The following is a 22,159-nucleotide window of genomic DNA, read 5'->3' on the forward strand; positions in this document are numbered from 1 at the left end:
AGGTGCAGACGTGATTCACAATTTATTTAATTTGTAAAGTGCCTTACAGTTTGTTTTACAGAGACCGGTTATGGTAAGAAATATATCTATACCTTGTGCCTTTAAATCAGGCATGTCCAACCTGCGGCCCGGGAACCGCATGCGGCCCAGAACCACAGGCAATGCGGCCCTCTGACCCCTGACAATTTTTTTAAAATTTTTTTGCTCGGGAGGAAGAAAGTCGGGTCTGGGGCACAGCCATAGCGGCTTCCAACTAACTGTAGGCAGAGGTTGCCTTGGAAGCAGTGCTTTAAGTGGCCCAAAAGAGGTGCTGGTACTCTATTATAGCCTATAAATTTTTTCCACCCCACAGCAGGGTCCCCACAGAGCACCCCCCCCCCCCCTGGCCTGGGCTGGGACTCCGGAGCAGGGGGACTCACTGGTGGTGACTAGTCTGGCTCTGGAGTGGGAAATATTCTTGGGGGGGGGGGATTGAGGGCGAAGATGTCCAAAATGAGCGTACTGGTATGCTAAGGCGCACGAAGAGGTGGCGGTATGCTCAAGAGCCATATTTGGAAGTGGCGGTACTGAGTACCAGTGCATACCGGCGCACTTAAAGCACTGCTTGGAAGGGATCATCCTCTAGTTGTGCTAAATTAGTGCTGGGGGGGGCGTCAGCGCGGGAAGGGCGCGGCAGTGTTTTATTACTTATATACCTTAACTATAGTATATATTTTATATGCGGCCCAAGAAAATTTCTCTACACTCAATGTGGCCCAGAGAAGCCAAAAGGTTGGACAACCATGCTTTAAATTGTGCAATAATAAGGTGCAAAAGTGCTAGTGTAAGGAAGACACAAAGCTGAAGCAAGGTAGTGATTTTTATTAAAAATTAGGAATACCAAGTGAAGTGTATAACCATTCTCACAATAAAGTAAAGGTGATTGTGCCCAGTGAGAAATAAAGATAATTAAATAATAAGTGCTACTATGAGCAAAAAACGAACATGGATGATAGAATTAATTTCCTTGTGGAAAAATTCAAAGAGAAATGAATGGGGTGGCTTTGGGTTGCAACCACCAGCGTGAGCGCTAGGTGTCGCACCCTGCTATACGACCTGATATGGCTTTGCTGCAGGAGGGTACCGTTTGGGGGTTTCAGCGTTCCTTCTAATTCCCTGGTGGATCGTGTGGTCCTCGAAATGAAGAGAAGGAGACCCCTAGGTACCATATCCAAAAAAACATGTAAAAGAAAAATGTAGAGACTCACAGGGAAGATGCAGGCTGTCCGCGATCAGTGGTGTGTTCGCCGGGAAGCTTCCGCGTTCCACGGCTCTGGCTCCGGGTGCCGGAAATGACGAATGACGTCAAAGACTCCGCCCTACCGGTTTCGTCGAAGGACGTCTACTAGGAGCGGCGTCTGGGCATGCTCAGAGAAGAAAAAACACAGGGAAAGTCAACCATCACATGACATCACTTCTGAAGTTGGTTGTTGTTGGCCGACAAATTCGTGTGCAGTCTAGAGCACATTTCAACCAACACAACAACCCTGGACAAAAGACGGCCGATCGTTCGGCCGACAATCGGTGCGTGTGTACGGGGCTTTAGTGTCCTGAGTTGCATGCAGGGCCAAAAAGGAAAAAATGAGCTGTGATAAGCCAGATATATAGCTCACTCATTTTGAGCCAACTGCAATTACATGGACTTTATGGGGTTTCATGCACAATCAATACGGCGGACTTGGCTGCTGTGATAAGGTGATTCCATGCATTGAGTGCACCCTATGCTCCACCTGGAGGTATTTTCAACTATCTTGTATACCATCTACAGATTCCTGTGTTGGTCATGGGTGGCCACAATTCTACAATGTTGAGACATTGCATCTGGCTATATACCGGTGTTCAGGCCCCCCCATTTAGACTCATACATAAGTCCTCAATTGTTCCAATGTGCTACAGGTATATAGTGTTCTCTGATACAAGGCTGGAGTCCCCCCCTCTTGTGTACCCCATCATAGGTCCAAGGTCAACAACCATCTGAGAACCGGATAGAAGCCTTCTTCACATTTCTGGCACTGGAGGGAGAGGGGTGTTGGGCGGAGCGTCACTAGAGTTCCAAATGTGTTTTATTGAGTACGGACGAGTGTCAATGTGTGAGAGATTTCACAGGTTCCATCTTTTTCTATAGGCACTGTCAGTGTTTTGTGATTTTTTTATGTATTTTTCCTCAATAAAGAACTTTTAGTTTTTCATATACCAGTGTTGAGCCATATGTTGCAACTTCTCTAATTTTTTTGCTTGATCATCCTTGATCAGTTGCTGGGCTCCCCGGTCTAATTTGACCGTATGGTATGAATATCATTAGGTGATTTGCACCCACTGCTCACTCAGGGACATCTTTTAGTTTTTTTGCTATAGTAGTCACCATCCTAGACCTCAATCATTGGACTATAAAGAACACAACTGTTATTGGTGAATTACTTCCCTGTATTATCCACTACAACTGCCAGCTATCCTTTATTAGCCCTAGGCAGTATTTTGTAACTTGGTAATGTGCCTCAGGACTTGTCGGTAAGGCCTTCTTCACACAGCTTTACTTAACCACCTCAATACAGGGCACTTTCACCCCCTTCCTTCCCAGACCAATTTTCAGCTTTCAGCGCTGTTGCATTTTGTATGACAATTGCGCGGTCATGCAACACTGTACCTAAACCAAATTTGTGTCATTTTTTTCCCCACAAATACAGCTTTCTTTTGGTGGTATTTGATCACCGCCAGGTTTTTTCTTTTTTGGTGCACAAATAAAAAAAGACCGAAAATTTTGAAAAAAAAAAAATTTTTTTGTTTAGGTTATAAAATTTTGTAAATAGATACGTTTTTTCCTGCACTGATGACGCCGCACTGATGAGGAGACACTGATGGGGTGGCACTGATATGCAGCACTGATATGCAGCACTGATGGGCACTGATATGTGGCACTGATAGCACTGATAGGTAGCACTGATATGCAGCACTGATGGGCACTGATAGGCGGCACTGATAGGTGGCACTGATCGGCACTGATGGGGGCACTGATGGGCACTAATAGGCAGCACTGGTGGGCAATAATGGGCACTGGTGGGCGGCACTGATAGATGGCAATAACGGGCACTGGTGGGCAGCACTGATAGATCGCATTGGTGGGCAGCACTGATAGGGGGCACCACTGGCAGGCTCTCTGAGCCCTGTTTGCCATCCCTGGTGGCCATGGTGGGCATCCCTGGTGGTCATGGGTGGGCATCCCTGGTGGCTCTAGTGGCACCCCCTCCCCCCCAGGGCTGCACTGGTAATCAATCCTCTGATTACCAGCACAGACCCCCCTGTGATCAGTGAGTAATTAGAAATACTCACTGATCACCCCAGCTGCAGAATCGATCCTCTTCTCTTCTCTGACAGGATCTGTCAGGAGGAGAAGAGATCGAAGCCGTTACAACGGCTGTATTGACATTACATGACGGCTGTGATTGGACACAGCCGTCATGTGATCAGGAGGGCCAATCACAGGGCCCTCCTGCCGAGTCTTGTCCCTCTGTGTCCTAGGGACACAGGCACATCGAGATCGCGCCGCTGCGCATGCCCGCGGTGGCGCCATCTCTCTCCTTCTGAAGGACGTTCCGGAACGTCCGATCAGAAGGAGGAGACTCCCACCCGGCCGTATATTTACAATGGCACGGGTGGGAGGTGGTTAAAGTGGTTGTAAACCTTCCATATACCCAGGGAAGTGACCGACCTCAGATAATACAGAGATGAAACAAACCCTCCTACATAAGTTGTAGCTGTTTTATCTGCAGCCCTATTTCTTCTACAGCTGTTCAAATTCCAGAATTTATAAAGCTCATCTGAGCTTTCAGAAAACAGGGGAAGAGCTGTTTGAATGGAAGGGACACCCCCCCCCCCCCCCCCCACACAGGCCACAGAGCTGAGGTTGTAAATCACAGACTGTGCTGGAGCTCATCCCTTGTCACCATTTTTCTCTTGGTGTCAGAAAAACTTGTCAGATGTGACTCATGCAGATGGCAGAGGAAGGAGGCAGAAGACAGAAACGACACTCAGTGTTCTGGACTGACACAAGTACATCCTATAGAGGGATATGCTTTGTTCAGATTTCATGTCCGCGGTTTATAGCATATACCCATGCGAGGGTGGGTGTTTACCTGCACGGGGGTGTACAGGTGTTCTATACATTCTCCTGCAGTCAGTCCCAATCATGTCAATTGAGACGCAGCGGCTGTAAAGAAACAGATGATTCTACCAATTTGACAGCCATGCATTCCCGGCTGTTACATTGTGAGCAGTGACTGTGTTCATGCAGCCGCAGGGAGTGCAAAATCTGGATGCAGCTGTGCATGGCAGCCAATCAGCTTCTAACTTCAGCTTGTTCAGTTAACCACTTCCCTACCACAGTACATCATATGAAGTCCTGGGCTTTGAGTGGAGATATCTGAATGACGGTGCAGCTGCCGGCATCATTCAGATATCATTTTGTTTTTCTGTCGGCAATTCCCTGCAATCAAAGCGGCTGTTCAGCCCCTCCCGGGGCCCTCCGGTGCTTCTACCGGCTCACCCGTGCGATCGGCGAGCCTGGAAAAGAATCCGCCGGCAGCATAAATTCACCATAGAGAATACAGAGGATCACATGATCCCCTGCAGTCTCTATGATTCTCGGAGGGCTGAGCGCTACGTTATGACGTCACGTCCTGCCTGGCAGTGTAAATATTGCCGTGCTCTCAGCTGGAAAGCCAAGATTGTGTTTTTTATTTTTATTTTTCCTTTTTTTTTTTTTTTTTTCCTTGATCTCAGGCTTTCCAGCCTGGAGGAGAGATGTGAGGTCTTATTGACCCCAGATCTCTCCATAAAGAGGACCCGTCCTTCACTATTCCTAAAGAACGTTTACTTTCCTTGTAATACGAATAAAAGTTATTTTTAAGGGAAAGGTGTAAAAAAATAAATAAATAAATAAATAAAAAAAGAAACAAAAAAAATTGAAAGTGCCCCCCCTTCCCATGAACTCATTTGTACATCACGGCCACTTATGTACACATCGTTTAATCCACACATGTGAGGTATCGCCACGATCATTAGAGCGAGAGCAATAATTCTATCCCCCAACCTCCTCTATAACTCTAAACTGGTAACCTGTAAAAATTTTTAAAGTGTATGGAGATTTTTACGTACTGAAGTTTGGCGCCATTCCACGAGTGTGTGCAGTTTTATAGTGTGACATGTTAGGTATCTATTTACTCGGTTGTAACGTCATCAACATTATACAAAAAAATCGGGCTAACTTTAGTGTTTTGTTGTTGTTTTTTTGTTTTTTTTTTTTTGTTTTTTTAACTTGTGAAACTTTTTTTTGCAAAAAAAAAAAAAGTGTTTGAAAAATTGCTGCGCAAATATCGTGTGACGTAAAAAGTTGCATCGACCGCCATTTTATTCCCTAGGGCAGGGATCTTCAAACGAAGGCCCTCCAGCTGTTGCGGAACTACATTCACAGACATGACTAGGCATGATGGGAGTTGTAGTTCCTGAACAACTGGAAGGCCATAGTTTAAAGACCCCTGATCTAGGGTCTCTGCTAAAAATAAAACCTATATAATGTTTGGTGGTTCTGAGTAATTTTCTAGCAAAAAACATATGATTTTTACATTTAGGAGCGGAGTGCCAGAATTTGGCCCGGTATGGAAGTGGTTAAACTTTGACAATAAAATCTGGAAGCTGATTGGTTTCTATGCAGAGCTGCACCAGATTTTGCACTCTCCAGTTTTAGTAAATCGCCCCCCACTGTGTCCCAGTTACCTTTATTGGGATGGATAGAACAAGAAATAAATGGAAAACCAACTTGTAACCATCATTACCTTCTCTTAAATGATGTACTTGGTAACTTTCTTAACTGCTTCTTAAAGCGGAGTTCAACCCAAAAGTGGGAGTTCCGCTTTAAATACTGCTGACCCCATGACATGTCACATTTGGCATGTCATTTTTTTTGAGGGGGAGCGGGTATCCGCTCCCACTTCTGCACGGGTAGCCTAGGCGACTCGAGCGGAAGTTCTCTCCTTCTCCCTCCCGGTAGATTGCCATCGCGCAGCACAACTCGCACCCGGCTGTGAAGCTGCAAGCTGTCACAGGCGGGTGCCCACACTAGAGGTGGCGGCACTGCGGAGAAGAGAGGGAGAGGATCGATCCTCCGGCGGCCGCATCACTGGATCGTGGGACAGGTGAGTGTTTATTAAAAGTCAGCAGCTACACTTTTTGTAACTACTGACTTTTAATAAACACAGAAATGAGTGGAACCCCGCTTTAACCTATTACGTGATCCGACACTTCCGGGTGGAGGGCTTGAATGCCCACCACTGGCAGCTCGCTCCCACTGTTTATATACAGAGCAGGAGCCGATCAGCGAATACTGTGGACTCGATGTCCGCTGATCATCATCCACAGAGACAGAACTGCAGTCTGCCTATGTAAGCAAGGCAGATTGCCGTTCTTTCAGTAGGATAGGCATGGATCCTCTGTTCCTGCAAAGCACGGACTAGGATCTATGTCTTCCCCTAGTAAAAGCACCCTGCATGGTTTATAAAAACACTGCCTAGCCACACCCGTAAACCTTTAATCGCCCCTGATGTTTAACTCCTTCTCAGCCAGTGTCATTAGTACAGTGACAGTGTATATTTTTTAGCACTGATCACTGTATTAGTGTTACTGGTCCTCAAAAAGTGTCAGTGTCTGAATGTCCACTGCAATGTCGCAGTCCCGCTATAAGTCGCTAATCGCCGCCATTACTAATAAAAAATAATTTAAAAATTCCAGTATATATCCCATAGTTTGTAGATGCTTTAACTTTAAGGCAACCAATCAATATACGCTTATTGGGACTTTTTTCATTTTTTGTAAAAAAATAAAAATGTGCGGCAGAATACATATTGGCCTAAATTGATGGAAGAAATTTGATATTTTCAATTTTTTATTGGATATGTTTTATAGCTGAAAGTAATTTTTTTTTTTTTTTTTCTCTTTCGTTCACTGACGGACACAGCTCCGTGTCTTCTAGACCATTGGGCTTATGCTGCTCTCTCTTCAGGAGTAGGACTAGGCGGAAACCATTTTGGCAGTCCCAGAGGGTATACCATCACTTTCTGCTAAAGGACTTCAGTTTTTTTCTGCCTAGTCAGGAGTAAGGACCTGGCTCCCTACTGGGATCTGCAGTCCTGGCATTTTTTCCTTTTTTAAATAGAATTTTTTTTTTCTTTATTATTTTTGTTCCTGTGTGAACTACAATCAACCTGTTACCTGACGGTGACTGAACCGGTTCTTTGTTTGTTCTTACGGATGGACCTTGTAAGGGGCAGGCCGCATCTGCTGCGACCATTTCCAGGTGGATCAGGCAGACGGTGGTGTAGGCCTATTTCATTAAGGGTCACGTACTTCCTTTTCCTGTCAAGGCGCATTCTACGGGGGCGCTTGGTGCCTCCTGGGCCTTCCATCATCAGGCGTCAGTGGTTCAGGTATGCAAGGTGGCTACGTGATCATCTGAGCACACATTCACAAAATTTCATAAGGTGGATGTACTCGCATCTTCGGATGCGGCGTTGGGCCGCAAAGTTTTGCAGGCTGTGGTTGCAGAGGCTCCCGCGTCTCTAGGATGTACTTTTTTTCCTGGTGATGAGCTCCAGTTGTTCTTGGTTGAGCTCCAGTTGTTCTTGGTTGGGCTCCAGTTGTTCTTGATTGGGCTCCAGTTGTTCCTGGTGGTGAGCTCCAGTTGTTCTTGGTTGAGTTCCAGTTGTTCTTGGTTGAGCTCCAGTTGTTCCTGGTGGTGAGCTCCAGTTGTTCCTGGTGGTGAGTTCCAGTTGTTCCTGGTGGTGAGTTCCAGTTGTTCTTGGTGGTTGAGCTCCAGTTGTTCTTGGTGGTTGAGCTCCAGTTGTTCTTGGTGGTTGAGCTCCAGTTGTTCTTGGTGGTTGAGCTCCAGTTGTTCTTGGTGGTTGAGCTCCAGTTGTCCTTGGTGGTTGAGCTCCAGTTGTTCCTGGTGGTTGAGCTCCAGTTTTATATCTTTTGCCATGTTTTTTACCCACCCCTTATGTTGACACTGCTTTGGGACATCCCAAGGGTCTAAGAAGACATGGAGCTGTGTCCGTCAGTGAACGAAAGAGAAAACTGGATTTTTGTCTTACCGTAAAATCCTTTTCTCTGAGGTTCACTGACAGACACAGCTCCCACCCCTCTGTTGGGTTGAGTTATGTATTCTTCTGACACTGCTTGTTACAAACTGAAGTCCTAAGGCAGGAAGTGATGGTATACCCCCTGGGACTGCCTCAGGGTTTCCACCTAGCTCTACTCCTGAAGAGAGAGCAGCAAAAGCCCAATGGTCTAGAAGACATGGAGCTTTGTCCCTCCTTCTGGACTTATGAGTGCGTTTTGCTGTTTTTTTTTTTTTTTTTTGCAATTTCTGTTTGAGTTTTTTTTAGAAAAGGTGCAAAACAGCCATAGAGCATACTCGGAATAACAACACAACAAGAAAAAAACAGTTAACAATCAAAACTAAAACCCAATCTTAGGCTGCAGCTTTAAGGAGACATAGTGCATGCCATGTCAAAGAAGAGACAATCGGGAAAATCAAACAATCTATTGCAACCAGTGAAGAAATGCGAGGAGGAATAAGTGTAGCCCCCCAGCCCCCCACCCCAAGAGTCTTCAGCAATGGGGAGAGTTCAATAAGCAGTAGCATCAGCGTCTTCTCAATCAGCAGTAGTTTCCTCCGTTTCCACCCAGATATTCCAAACCTTAGCAAATTTTTGGGGACAGCCCCTGTTATTGTACACAGCCTTATACAATGGTATAACTGAGTTCATCAAGGCCTTCCACCCAGACAGAGTAGAGGCCACAGTCTCCCGCCACTGCAACGCTATCAGTTTCCTTGCATAAAAGAGCAAAAGACCTAACAGAGTGCAAACTGCTGTAGACTGGGCCAAAGCATTTACAAGTCCCAGGATGCATGTTCAATCTCAAGCGGTACAGTAATAGTAGTCAGTCTAGTGATAAACCTCAGACCAGTACGGCTGCAAGGATGGGCAGTGCCATATCATGTGCGTATATGTGGGGGGAGTCAAATTGGCATCGCCAGCAAGTCTTCGGCAAAGCAGGGGACACCCTGTGTATTCTAGTTGGAGTTAGGTGGAACCTGTGAAGAATTTTTTTAAACTGCACTAAATGATCCCTGGACGAGACCAGGTGCCTAAAGGGGTAGTCCCAGACATCCTCCCAGTCCTCTGAGTCCAGCCCCTGGCGCCTCCGCCACCCAGAATGCCTGTAGCCCCTCCAATCCGACGTGTACGCTAGGTTGTAGGGTGCTGTAAATTGAGGAGATGGACTTTTTCATAGTTTGCATTTTGCTGTTTTTGGTTCCATCTTGTGACTGTCCTATGTTTTCTGTGTTCTGATTACCAGCCAACCCGGGAGAAAATTATTGACCAATACCTGGGGAGCAGCTTTGAAGACAGCGGCATTGATCCTGCGTTTACAGGGTAAGAAAGCCATGAAATGTTGCATAATTCAGCTTCATAATATAAAAAAGTTTAAAGCAAGAAAGACTCGGCATCCTTCTCTTTCAAACCATGTCAGACAAGTCAATTGGGAATTATATTCGCATATATTCTACAGCTGCTCTTCTTCAAGCAGGCCCACTTTGCCATCACTTCCATGGTGCTATGTGGTTTGTTAGGTGGCAGCCACATTTGTGGAGGTGAAGGCTATTACCAGGCAGCTCTTCCTTTCCTGGACCCCATCCTCTAATGACAGTAATGCCAGGTAGGGATGAGCACAGGTGTATAAGGTTTCTAGTCCAAACCCACCTAAGTTAGTCTACCAGGCAGCTGTCACCTGTACTGGGCCATTCATCTGTAGCAAGGACACCCCTCACCCTGCAGCCGCATGTATATAAGGCTCTTGTGTACATGCAACTTTGGAGCGGGAAAAGCACTGGTCGCAGATAATTGGCCCAATAAAAGTAACACCTTCCTGTCAGACTTGCTCAAATGGATGCAGACTAGGATCCCGGTAGTCATGAGGAGTTTTTCCATCGTATCAGCTTCCCTTGCTTGGTAACAGAACAATCCTAGATCCCCTAGCTCACTCAGTCACTTGTCAGGACACAGCGTAGGGTGGTGAAAAACATCAACTGTTTATTGAAACACAGGCACAAAGAGAGATACACTCTGGGACAATCCCCCTTCTTTGCATAATGACACAGGGCGGGGTAAACTTTCCATCCAGTAACTTGAGACAGCGGTATATAATAATAACCTAAGGCTGGGTAAACTGTACTTTCAGTAAGAGGAGATGCAGGTACATTCAAATTTTTCAAAAAATAATGAAATTGGTAACACTGGGCGTGTAGACAGCCTTATGAACAGGAAGAACTGTTGGAGAAATTCCCCCCTCTAGAAACTAATAGCTGACAGTGATTTCATTAACCTGTAAGCTAATCCACATAAACCTATAACATCCCACCAAAGTTTTCTATCAAGGCATAATGGACCTAATGCTAGCAGACAAATAATTACTAGCCCAAATAACAATGGGAGAAAAACACTTAACAATAAACACATAATAAACCCCACCTCACCTCAAACTATCCGGCAACAGCCTATGCTTTTCTATCTCAAAAGTTAGACGTTGGGAGTCTGTTTAGACCCCCTAACATTTTTTGTTTTTGCAAACCTATAACATCCCACCAAAGTTTTCTACCAAGGCATAGTGGACCTAATGCTAGCAGACAAATAATTGGTGGCCCAATTAACAATGGGAGAAAAACATTTAACAATAAACACATAATAAACCCCACCTCACCTCAAACTATCCTGCAACAGCCTATGAGACCAGTGGTCCCCAATCTTTTGGCACTGGGGACCAGCTGCATGGAAGAAAATATGGCTGGGTGGGGAGTTGATGCGATTTTTGGCAGGCAATTTGTTGGGGTAATGGCTGGTGTTGGCGCTTCATTCATCATGGCACCATGGTTTAAATGGAGGAGTTATAAAGACAGAAGGTGCATTCTATGCATTAGGATAAAAAGCCTTCTGTGTGTAGCAGCCCCCCTCACCACCCCCTAATACTTACCTGAGCCCCATCTCTGTCCAGCGATGTACACAAGTCCCTCGGCCGTCCGGGACTTTCCCTCCTGATTCGCTGAGATACAGCCGCAGTGCCATTGGCTGTCAATCAAAGTCAGTGAGCTAATCAGGAGAGCGGGTCGGGCCGAATGGCAGCTCCGTGCCTAAATGGACACACAGAGCTGCAGCTCGGCTCGGGTGCCCCCATAGCAAGCTGCTTGCTGTGGGGGCACTCAACAGAAGGGAGGGGCCAGGAACAGGAACCGGGGATTCCGAAAAGAGGAGGATCCATGCTGCTCTGTGCAAAACCAACTGCCCAGAGAAGGAAAGTATAACGTGTTTGTTATTTTAAAGAGGATATTAATTTCCACCCAACCTGTATCTGCTGACATTTTAATAGCAAATACAAGCATGCAGATGAGCTTCCCTGAGACGGTTTCTGACAGTTTGTGCAGAAATTCTTTGGTTATGCAAAGCGATTGTTGCAGCAGCTGTCCAGGTGGCTGGTCTCAGACCATCTTGGAGGTGAAGATGTTGGATGTGGAGGTCCTGGGCTGGTCTCAGACCATCTTGGAGGTGAAGATGTTGGATGTGGAGGTCCTGAGCTGGTCTCAGACCATCTTGGAGGTGAAGATGCTGGATGTGGAAGTCCTGGGCTGGTCTCAGACCATCTTGGAGGTGAAGATGCTGGATGTGGAGGTCCTGGGCTGGTGTGGTTACACGTGGTCTGTGGTTGTGAGGCCGGTTGGATGTTCTGCCAAATTCTCTGAAACACCTTTGGAGACGGCTTATGGTAGAGAAATTAACATTCAATTCACGGGCAACAACTCTGGTGGACATTCCTGCAGTCAGCATGCTAATTGCACCCTCCCTCAATACTTTCCACATCTGTGGCATTGTGCTGTGTGATAAAACATTTTAGAGTGGCCTTTTATTGTGGGCAGCCTAAGGCACACCTGTGCAATAATCATGCTGTCCAATCAGCATCCTGATATGCCACACCTGTGAGGTGGATGGATTATCTCGGCAAAGGAGAAGTGATCACTAACACAGATTTACACAGATTTGTGAAGAACATTGGAGAGAAATCGGCCTTTTGTGTACATAGAAAAAGTCTGAGATCTTTGAGTTCAGCTCATGAAAAACGGGGGCAAAAACAAGTGTTGGGTTTATAATTTTGTTCAGTGTAGAATGTAGCGGAAGAAACTAATTTTACAGGAAATGTTTAAAGTGTGCATACACATCCGGCTACTCCTATTTCTGTGTCTAATGAACGTTTTCAGATGCAGTTTTTATGTTGGTGAATTTCTGGTTCTTTCTATCACATGTTCGGATCGGATTGCCCGGTTTTATGACGGGTTCTGCATGTCTGACATTCCTCTTATTTTGATGGTTTGCAGGAAGCCGGATGCGATTTCTCCTCTGGATGACCTGGCCTTTGACATGTACCAAGATCCAGAGGTAGCTCAAATAATCCGCAAGCTGGATGAGAAGAAGCACGAGGCCGTCCGCCACGAACGCTACGACTACGCCAAGAAGCTGAAACAAGCCATTGCTGACCTACAGAAGGTAACCGTTGTCAGACAATTTTCCCACTGTGGTCCAGTTTATAACGTGTTGTCGGTGTTCTCTTTCAGCAAGAACTAAAAAAAAAAAAAACACTTTATATCGGTTTGTCTAGCACAGGGGAGACCCCTCCACCAGGAACTTTCATGGTTACATAAAGATTTTATTGGGTTCAGACAAATACAGGAAGTAAACCTGTGCAGAACAAAAAAAAAATTTGTTTCAATTCGTTATTTGCATAAATTTGTTTAGTTAAATTAATTTAATCAGCTTGATTTGTTTTCGGAATTCATTTACAATAGACTAGAATATAACCATCTTCCTATTCTAATCTATTTTCTATTCTATTCAAATTTGAATTGATTCTATATGAATTTTGGAAAATGGTTATTTTATTTATATTCTATTCTACGCAATTGTTTTTTGAATTCTATTATTTTAATATTTGTTTATTATATTCCTTTCTATTCTACTATTTTCTATTCAAATTTATTCTACTCAATTTGAATTTCGGAAGATTGTTATATTCGTTCTATTCTGTTCTAGTCTTTTTTTTCTATGCTATTGTTATCTTCTATTCTAATCTATTATTTTTTATTTGAATTTTATTCTATTAGAATTTTGGGAAATGGCTATATTCTTAACATCTTTTATTTATTTTTTTTCACAATACTAAACTTTATTCAAAAATTAAGATGCATTACAAGAGTAAATTGCGGTAGTCACATACAAATTATTATGCAACCTTTAACATAAACAGTTATAGATATTCTTTCTATTATATTGTTTTTGAATTCTATTATTTTCTATTCTATTATAAATATTATTTTCTATTCTGTTCTTTTTTTTTTTTTCTATTTTCTATTCTTTTCTTGTCTTATGTATTTGAATTCATGTTTATTCTAGTTGAAATTCGAATATCAGAAGATGGTTATATTCTTTCTATTTTATTCTATTCTATTTTTTTCTATTCTTTTCCTTTACTTTCTATTCTATTTTATTCTCTTTGGAAATTGGAAAACCGAAAACTATTCGAATTTAAAAACTATTTGAATTAGAAAACATTTCAAATCTATTCAATTTCGTCCAAATTTTTTTTCCCCGTTATTTTTCGCATTCGTTTAAATTTGGTACTATTGTAATTTGAAAATGCGGACACATCCAAATTTTCAAAAACAGAAAATTTGTCCGAATTTCAATTCAGAACGAAACGAACTGCACATGTCTGACAGAAAATCCATGCTGGCCACATCATACATAGCTGTGAAGGCTTGCATGTACAAAGTGTATGAGATCACATATGACCGGAACTGAGAACACGTTCCTCCACAGTAATGATAGTTATTCAATGAGCTAAATTCCTGGTGCTACTATAGGGGTGTCACATTGGAGGTGCCGGGACTCATGGGGGGAAATGGTAAGAGGGCAGAGACTATACTTTGGGGGCTCAGCAGTTGAGCAGATATTCCACATAAGGGGGTAACGGCCTGGAAGGAACTAAAGTCAAGAAAGAGAAAAGTGTAGAACAATTAGGGAGAGAAAAGAAGAGAAAAATGGGATCCGCTAGACGAAGATGTGGAGAAGAAGAGGGAGAAGGAAATAAAAGGGAGGGCAGTTATGGGGGGGGGGGGTAACCTCTCCGTCCCTCTGATACCTTGTCTGTCCCCCCCAGCCCCCCTTACTCCAGCCTCTTGTAGGACATAAGATGGACCTCCCTCCAGGTATGGGTATTGTTAGTGTGAAGGCCAGGGGACAATTCCCCTGGTGAAATGTAGGTTTAAGGGGAAATGAGTCGGGAATGTTCCATGGTTGTTTGGAAGTGTAGACCAAATGTTTGTAAATTTGGAAGGGTTTTCATGTGATAAAGCAATCCACTCTTCCATTTCTACTATTTTGTGGAGAACCAATCCTGAATTCCTGATAGGCCAGAGCTTGAGTGGAGCCCCAGAGCACCGGGACGCACAGCTTGGCAGCATTCTCCATATCTATCACCAGGGATCTGCTGTACATTTTATAATATGCAATGCTTTACCTTCATACTACTTCTTCTTTTTTTTTTTTTTTTTTTTTTTTTTTTGTAAAATCTTTATTTTCAGCTTTAAACAAGTAACAAAAAAATACCTAATAAACATAATAGACATTAAAAAAAAACTGGTATCTGGTGGTCATAGTCCACATTTGTTGCATACAGTGCGCACCCAGGGGTCGCACTCTCGGGAAGGCACTTCATTCGGGATAAGAGTTTAGGAAGGGGAGGATGACCCCCCATGATACCAAGGGTGTAGAGGGGAAGGGGGATAAAGGAGGGGAAATAAACAATAAGCTATCATTCTCCTTCGCATGTACATTACAGGTGAGTGCCGGGGACTGAGCTCAATCCAGTGGCCCACAGGGGCTCCCCTTGGTCATAGGCATTCGGCCCCACTTGACTTAGTACCCCCCCCCCCGAAATGGAAGGAGTGGAGAGCCCCCATTACTGAACACAGTTTCCCTGAAGTACGGTTCAGGGAATGATCGAGACCCATCACCATTAGAGCAACAGTTATAGTCTAAAATCACCATGGAAGGTCAGGCTTATGGTGTCCACACCTGGCTCCTGGCTTTGATGTAGTAAGGATTTGTTGATGGTGAAATTGAGGTCTTTTGGACCAACTGTTTAAAAGTTGGGTCAGCTAAGGCCAGGAGAGCCAAGTCCAAGCTTCAAGACACCTTGAGGTGTGGCCTTCATACTACTTATTATATTTGCTTTGCTGGTTATAATTTTTTTCCCCTCAAATATAAATGATCAGTGTACATAATCTGTATGTGATCAATGTACATAAACTGTGGGGATTCTGCCATGACGGTACTTCCTGTTATGTGAGATTTGTGTGGAGAGGAAAGGTCTGTAAATAAACTGGCACCGTCCCCTGGGATAAATATAAATTAGTTTGTGTGTCCAGGTTGGTAGGTTACTGATCGGGGAAGGGGAAAAAAGGACAGGATGGGATAAATCCTACCAAACCCTGGAAATGGGGATTTGAGTGTGCCTAAAATACAAAAAGTAGAACCAAACCTGAAAAAAAGGAGAAATAAAAACAAAATTATATAATCTGTTTATTAAAAATTTATTTTATATATATAATCTTCAACAGTCATGTTAACTAAAACAATGTGTGTGTGGAATGCATCACATAAACATTTGTGGATCAAAGCGTTTCGCTACATTAGCTTCCTCAGGATCCAAACATTAACTTCCTGTTATGGTGCACAACGCTCTGCTCCTGTCCAGCTATGTTCCTGGGTTCTCAGCTTGCTGATGGAGACTATAAGGGTCCTTTCACATGGACTTTCCGCCCGGCGGACTCCTTTTGCTCAGCGGGGATGGATCCGCTGATCCCCACTAAGCAGGCGAATGACAGCTCCATCTCCTCTCACTGTGCTGAGATAGAGCTGTCAGATCCCCAGCGTTCTTTATGGGAGATTGGAGGATAACGGACCGCTTGTCCCCTTTCATCTGATCCGATCCTCCAGACAGATGGAAAATAGGGTTTCCATTCGTCTGGATTTCACGGACAGGATTGGTTCGGATAGCAGCGGGTGTTAGAGGAGATGTCACCACTGACATCCTCTGCCCCATAGGGATGCATGGAGGATCCGATCCGCCTAAAGAAATCTGACTGGGACCGGATTGGAGAACCCGTGTGAAAGGGGCCCAAGTGTCTCTTCCCACTCACATTACACAGGTATGGCGCGCTGTTGTCACCAGCAGGAAGTGTGCCCTGAGAAATGGAATAGGGCATATAGACAGGAAGTGGCTACAAAGGGTGGCAGGAGATGAGCAGCACTGAGAAGCAACAAAGGATCATGAAAAACAATATTTTAATATTTATTATAGACCATGGTTTAGCAGACTACATGTCACTCGGCTTATGTCTACCTACTTAAAGTGTTTCTAAAGTACATACACTGCGGCAGGTCGGCTCTGTCCCGCAAAATTATGTAACTATACGTCGCTTCGTGGGACCGCGAGTGGAGGCGTGTACACGTCCATTAACAGGGGAAACCGATCAGAGGGTCCGGCAGCCACAAATGCCACCAGGCACCCACGATCGCTCCCCGTGGAGACAGAACGGCGGTCTGTCATTGTAAACACAGCAGACCGCAGTTCTGTCTGTAATGAACACAGATCTCAGCAAGCCCACCCCCCCCCCCTCGTTAAAAAACACCCCCTAGGGACACATTTAACCCTTTGATCATCTTAAGTATTAACCCTTTCCCTGCCAGTGTCATTATTACAGTGACAGTGCATATGTATAGCACTGATTACTGTAGTAAAGTCACTGGTCCCCCCAAAAGTGTCAGAAATGTCAGTTGGGGGGTCCGATCTGTCCGCCGCAATGTCGCAGTCCCGCTAAAAATCGCAGATCGCCACCATTACTAGTAAAAAAAACAAAAAAAATAAATGACAATCTTTTCCCTAGTTTGTAGAAGTGATAACTTTTGCGCAAACCATTCAAAATACACTTATTGGGATTCTTTTTACCAAAAATATGTAGCAGAATTCAAATTGGCCCGAAAATGATGAAAAAATTAGATTTTTACATTTTTTATTGGGAATGTTATAGAGCAAAAAATAAAAATCGCACAGATGATCAAATACCACCAAAAGAAAGCTCTGTTTGTGTGGGGGAAAAAAAGGACATCAATTTTATTTGGGTACAGCGTTGCACGACCGCGCAATTGTCCGTTAATATAATGCAGTGTCGATTTCGCAAAAAAATGGCCTGGTCAGGGGAAAATCTTCCGGTCCAGAAGTGGTTAATGCATTCTCTGTATTAGGATAAAAACCCTCAGTATGCAGCACCCCCCTTATACTTACCTGATCCTGAACTCCATCCAGTGCTGTGCATGAGAACAGAGGCGCTCTCGGCTCTCTCCCTCCTCATAGCCTCAAACACAACAATCACAACTTTTGGCTCCTGCTGCTGTCAAACAGTGAGGAGGAAGTGGGGGGTGGGGCTGAGCCACACTGTTTGTCAATGGACACACAGCCAGCTCAGGAGTGCTTGCTATGGGGGGCGGGGGGGGGGAGAGCAAGGAGCGCCAGTGGGAGACCTGGAAGCTCTGTGCAGGTAAGTATAACATATTTTATTATTTCAGAAAAAAAAAATTCCAACCATTAAATCCCTTTAACCACTTCTGGACGGGAAGATTTTCCCCCTTAATGACCAGGCCATATTTTGCGATTCGGCACTGCATTACTTTAACGGATAATTGTGCAGTCGTGCGACGCTGCACCCAGATAAAATGGATGTCCTTTTTTCCCCCAAAAAATAGAGCTTTCTTTTGGTGGTATTTGATCACCTCTTTTTCTTTTTTTTTATTTCGCTATAAACAAGAAAAAGCGACAATTCTGAAAAAAACAATATTTTCTCTATCGTTCATTGACAGACGCAGCTTCAAAACTTCTTGACAATTGGGTTATGCTGCCCCCTACAGGAGTAGGACACTAGGCAGGAAAAAACATCACCACGCCTATGGGGCTGTCCCTGCAGGCATAACCCCACATACTCTGCTACACCCCTCAGTTTGTTTCTGCCTAGTTTAGGAGTAGGACCTTGTTCCCTGCTGGGACTTTGGTCTTAGCTGTTGTTTTTTGGGAACCTTTTTTTGTAATTTATTTCCTTTTAGTTAGAGTTCATGGAGAGCTACAAGAAACAGCCGGTTGGGTTTCGGACTGGATATGCTTGATCCTTAAGGTCTCCCAGCCTGGCCAGCGAGCGTGAGCAGGTTATAATCCAGCACTAGGCCTCGCCATGCCAGAGCCCCGTTGGACGGGGACGACCTGGGATGCCCTGAGTCGCAGCCTACCCTCTGCCTGGCAACACCCCCACCCCGGTTGGCAGGTAGTCTGTTCGGAGCGGTGCCCACCTGATATCGTGGCATGGTGAGTAAGTGTCTTCCCCAATTCTCTGGCTGTCTCTGGGTGGTCGTGGGCTCCCTCCATGGAATAGTCGGACCCCTCGGTTTCCCTGGCCTCTCGGGTATACCCGGCCCCCCGTCTCCTTCTGGGGACCCTCCGATGTCTTTTGTCTGCTGGAGACCACATGGTGCACCGTGAGGGCCGCCATTTTGCTGTAGACTTTTTGCTCTGCATTAAGATTACATTTTTCTTCATTGCAATGCATGGGCAACCATTTTTTTTGATAGTTCCCTATAGGAATGCATGGGGCGGCCATTTTCTTGTAGCCCACGATCGCTGGACAGCAAAGGGAGATACTAAAGACTCTAGGCATGACCCAGGTGCTTTTCTATTTCCTGTGTCAGATTGTTTTTCTGCTGCACAGAACGTTCCTGAAAGCCTCCTCATCAGTTTGGTAATGTTTTTTGGGTCCTTTGAAGGTATTCCTCACTCACACTGCTGACAGACTGTGTTAGGCTGGGACTTGCTATACTGCTAGTGCAGTGGTGCGATAGCATTTTTGCGATTTTTTTTTTTTTTTTTTTTATTTTCAGTGTAAATGGAGTCCCAGGACAAAATTTCTCCTACAGACCCCCTCAGTGCGGCTGCGGGACCCTCTGGGTCGCAGCCCCTGTCTGCTTTTACAGCAGTTTTGCAAAGCCTGGTGTCAACAGTGTATTTAGTGTTAAAAAAGTACCGCTAGCTGTAAGCGCCCTTTGCCTTCGCCTCCCTCTGTAGTATCTTCAGATTCTGAGGCAGATATGGTCACCGCAGGCGCACCCCACCTTGGTGGATCTGTGTCATCCCATTCTGATGGCGAAGAGGACATGTCGTCGTCAGCCGCCGCACGTATTGGTGGAAGCACTTATAGTCTCGACAAACTGTGCGACAAACTTTAAAAATGGCAGATGAGTCTACAGCGTCTGGAACGCAGGTGTCTTTTGGCCCCCGCAAATCCCAGAAATCGGGCAAGGTGTTTCCCTGCCCGGAACTTTTTAACAATTTTGTCAATGAACAGTGGGGTCGCATCAAGCACGTGTTAGTGGTACCCAAGCGTTTTAAACACCGTTATCCCTTTGCGGATTCGGTTTTCTCTCGGTGGACCGTGCCACCAAAGGTGGATCATCCAGTTTCCAGACTGAAAAAGTCTACTGTGCTCCCGGGGGAAGAATCCCCGGCCTTTACTGACCCCGTTGATAGACGGAACGAGTCTGTCCCGTCATTTACATGTGTTAGCGCTCTCAATATAGAAACCAATATTTGTGACCACCCTGGTGTCACAGACCATCACTGAATGGATGAAGTTACTCAAAGGTGACTTGGAAACGGAACAGCTCTCTCCAGGGCTGATTGAGCTCATGGACACCAGCGTAGGAGAGGAGCATTATCAATTTGCAGCGTTACCCTTTGGTCTCGCCTCAGCCCCCAGGGTCTTTACCAAGGTGCTGGCTCCGGTGTTGGCATTACTGCACCAATGGGGGATTTCCGTACTGGGGTACCTGGATGCTCTCCTATTGAGGGCAGACTCTCATTCATCCCTGTTGGGCGACTTGACGATCACTGTCCGTACACTGCAAGAGTTCTGTTGGAACATCAATTTTAAAAAATCTACCCTGATACCTTCAATGAGACTGGATTATCTGGGCCTGGCTCTGGATTCTGCTTTGGCGAGGGTCTTTCTTCCACCGGACAAGTTGCAATGGGAGATCCGGTTGCTGTTGGCAAACAAACTGTCATCTCTGTGGACTTGCATGCGGGCCTTGGGTCTGATGGTATCAACCTTCGAGGCGGTTCCGTTTGCTCGGTTCCATAGAAGACCCTCACAAAGGGAGATTCTTGAAAAGTGGAACAAGGATCCAAAATCCTTGGACACTTTGATTCGGTTGAGTCACAACACAAAAGTCTGCTCTTCTATGGTGGCTTCACTCATCAGCACTACGCCAAGGCAATTCATTTCTTTCAGTTGTATTGGACGGTGGTAACCACGGACGACAGCCTTGTCAGGTTGGGGAGGAGTGCTGGGGAGGCTCTGCGTCCAAGGATGTATATAGATTGTTTCAAGTTGGCTCAATGTAAAAATATAGCATGCCTGGGACTGATCTTTAAAATAAAACCATTGTACATTAATGAATTCTCAAATACCAAACTAGATCCTAAGTCCTAATATTTTATTGTCTGTAGGTGGGTGAGCGGCTGGGCCGCTATGAAGTAGAGAAGCGATGTGCTGTGGAGAAGGAAGATTACGATTTGGCCAAGCAGAAAAAGCAGCAAATGGAAGAATATCGTCAGAAAGTTTATCAACAGCTGGAGCTGCATGATCTCCTGGACATCGCTGTGGTATGTGTCAGCTTGGAGCGGCAGATGCATTACATTGGTATATATTATGGGGTGTGTAGACAGGCTAATCATTCTTGAGGAAGTCGGGCAGTTTAGAAGCTGCAGGGTTGCAGAAAATGTGAATTGCTGACTTATCAGTGTGCAAATTCTATAAGAGCCCATGGAAATCCGTGATTTAAACATGGACGTCCTGTGATAGGCCTGCTTACTTTACGTGTCATTTTATCCAAAACCTTGTTCTGGACATTTTATAGATAGGCAACTCATATCATATTGATTAGTGGCTCCAAATAATAACTGCTGCAGTAGGGAACAGACACAAAAAGATTACACTCCGCATCTTTCCAAAATAACTCTTCTGTTTTATTTGACGCAATTGAAGGCTTTTATACACATAATTACATAGGTATCACATTATTATTACAATTTAACTTTTCTAGTAACAAGGGGCGTAACATAGGCAGGCTAATTCTTATCAGGTAAACAAAAAAAAGCTGCACTGAGTGATTAAAAATTAAGCTTAGATCAAATAAATATGTGCATAAATAAATGCATAAATAAATACATAAATAAAGTGATAACCATAAATATAATAAAGCTAAATCAATAAATAAGTGCATAAATATAATGGATAAAAATCAGTGAAGTCCAATAAGTCCCAAATCCGTGAAGAAAAAAGGATGCTGAAGTAAATATCACCACACTGTGCTGTATCCACCACCTATGAGATATTCTCCTTACCAGAAGAATGGTAAAGTTGAGCCTGTATTCTCCAAGTCAGATGAACAACAAAGGGACAGCTAGAAAAAGATCTCTTCTTGGGCCACAGATACTGGATACAGTGACTGATGTTTTCCAAATACAACTTTGGGGACACCCAGGAGCCTGCCCTCAGTGACATACATATATTGCCACCATAAAGAGAGAATAAAATAGCCCCATAGCGTAAAATTGTATGGCTTTATTGGATAATAAAAAGGATTACACTCACATATAATTGCAGAGTAAAGCGCAGAAATTCAAAAGATCCGCCGGCTGGTCAGCTCCTCCGTCCGTCCTTACTTCCTGGAACGCAGGGATGACGTCAGCACGCCGCGACCCGACGTATGTTTAGTCAAAAATGACGTTATCTTATCAGGACTTGAAAGAATGCAAACCTGTAATGAAAACATTGTTAATGCCGTGTGCACAGTGAGTA

General features: G+C 44.6%; 1 protein-coding gene across 1 annotated transcript in view; it reads left to right on the forward strand.

The window, feature by feature from the left end:
- The window catches only part of CEP104 (centrosomal protein 104), a 177,247-nt gene that overhangs the window by 24,737 nt on the left and 130,351 nt on the right, over positions 1-22,159 (forward strand). Inside the window, exons 6-8 of the mRNA XM_082273168.1 lie at positions 9,451-9,527; positions 12,515-12,683; positions 20,806-20,961. Coding sequence (XP_082129294.1) covers positions 9,451-9,527; positions 12,515-12,683; positions 20,806-20,961 — 402 coding nt within the window. The remainder of the gene's footprint in view (positions 1-9,450; positions 9,528-12,514; positions 12,684-20,805; positions 20,962-22,159) is intronic.

The sequence above is a fragment of the Pelophylax lessonae genome (genome assembly GCF_965119305.1).
Source record: "Pelophylax lessonae genome assembly, chromosome: 12".
In the NCBI taxonomy this organism is placed as follows: Eukaryota; Metazoa; Chordata; class Amphibia; order Anura; family Ranidae; genus Pelophylax; species Pelophylax lessonae.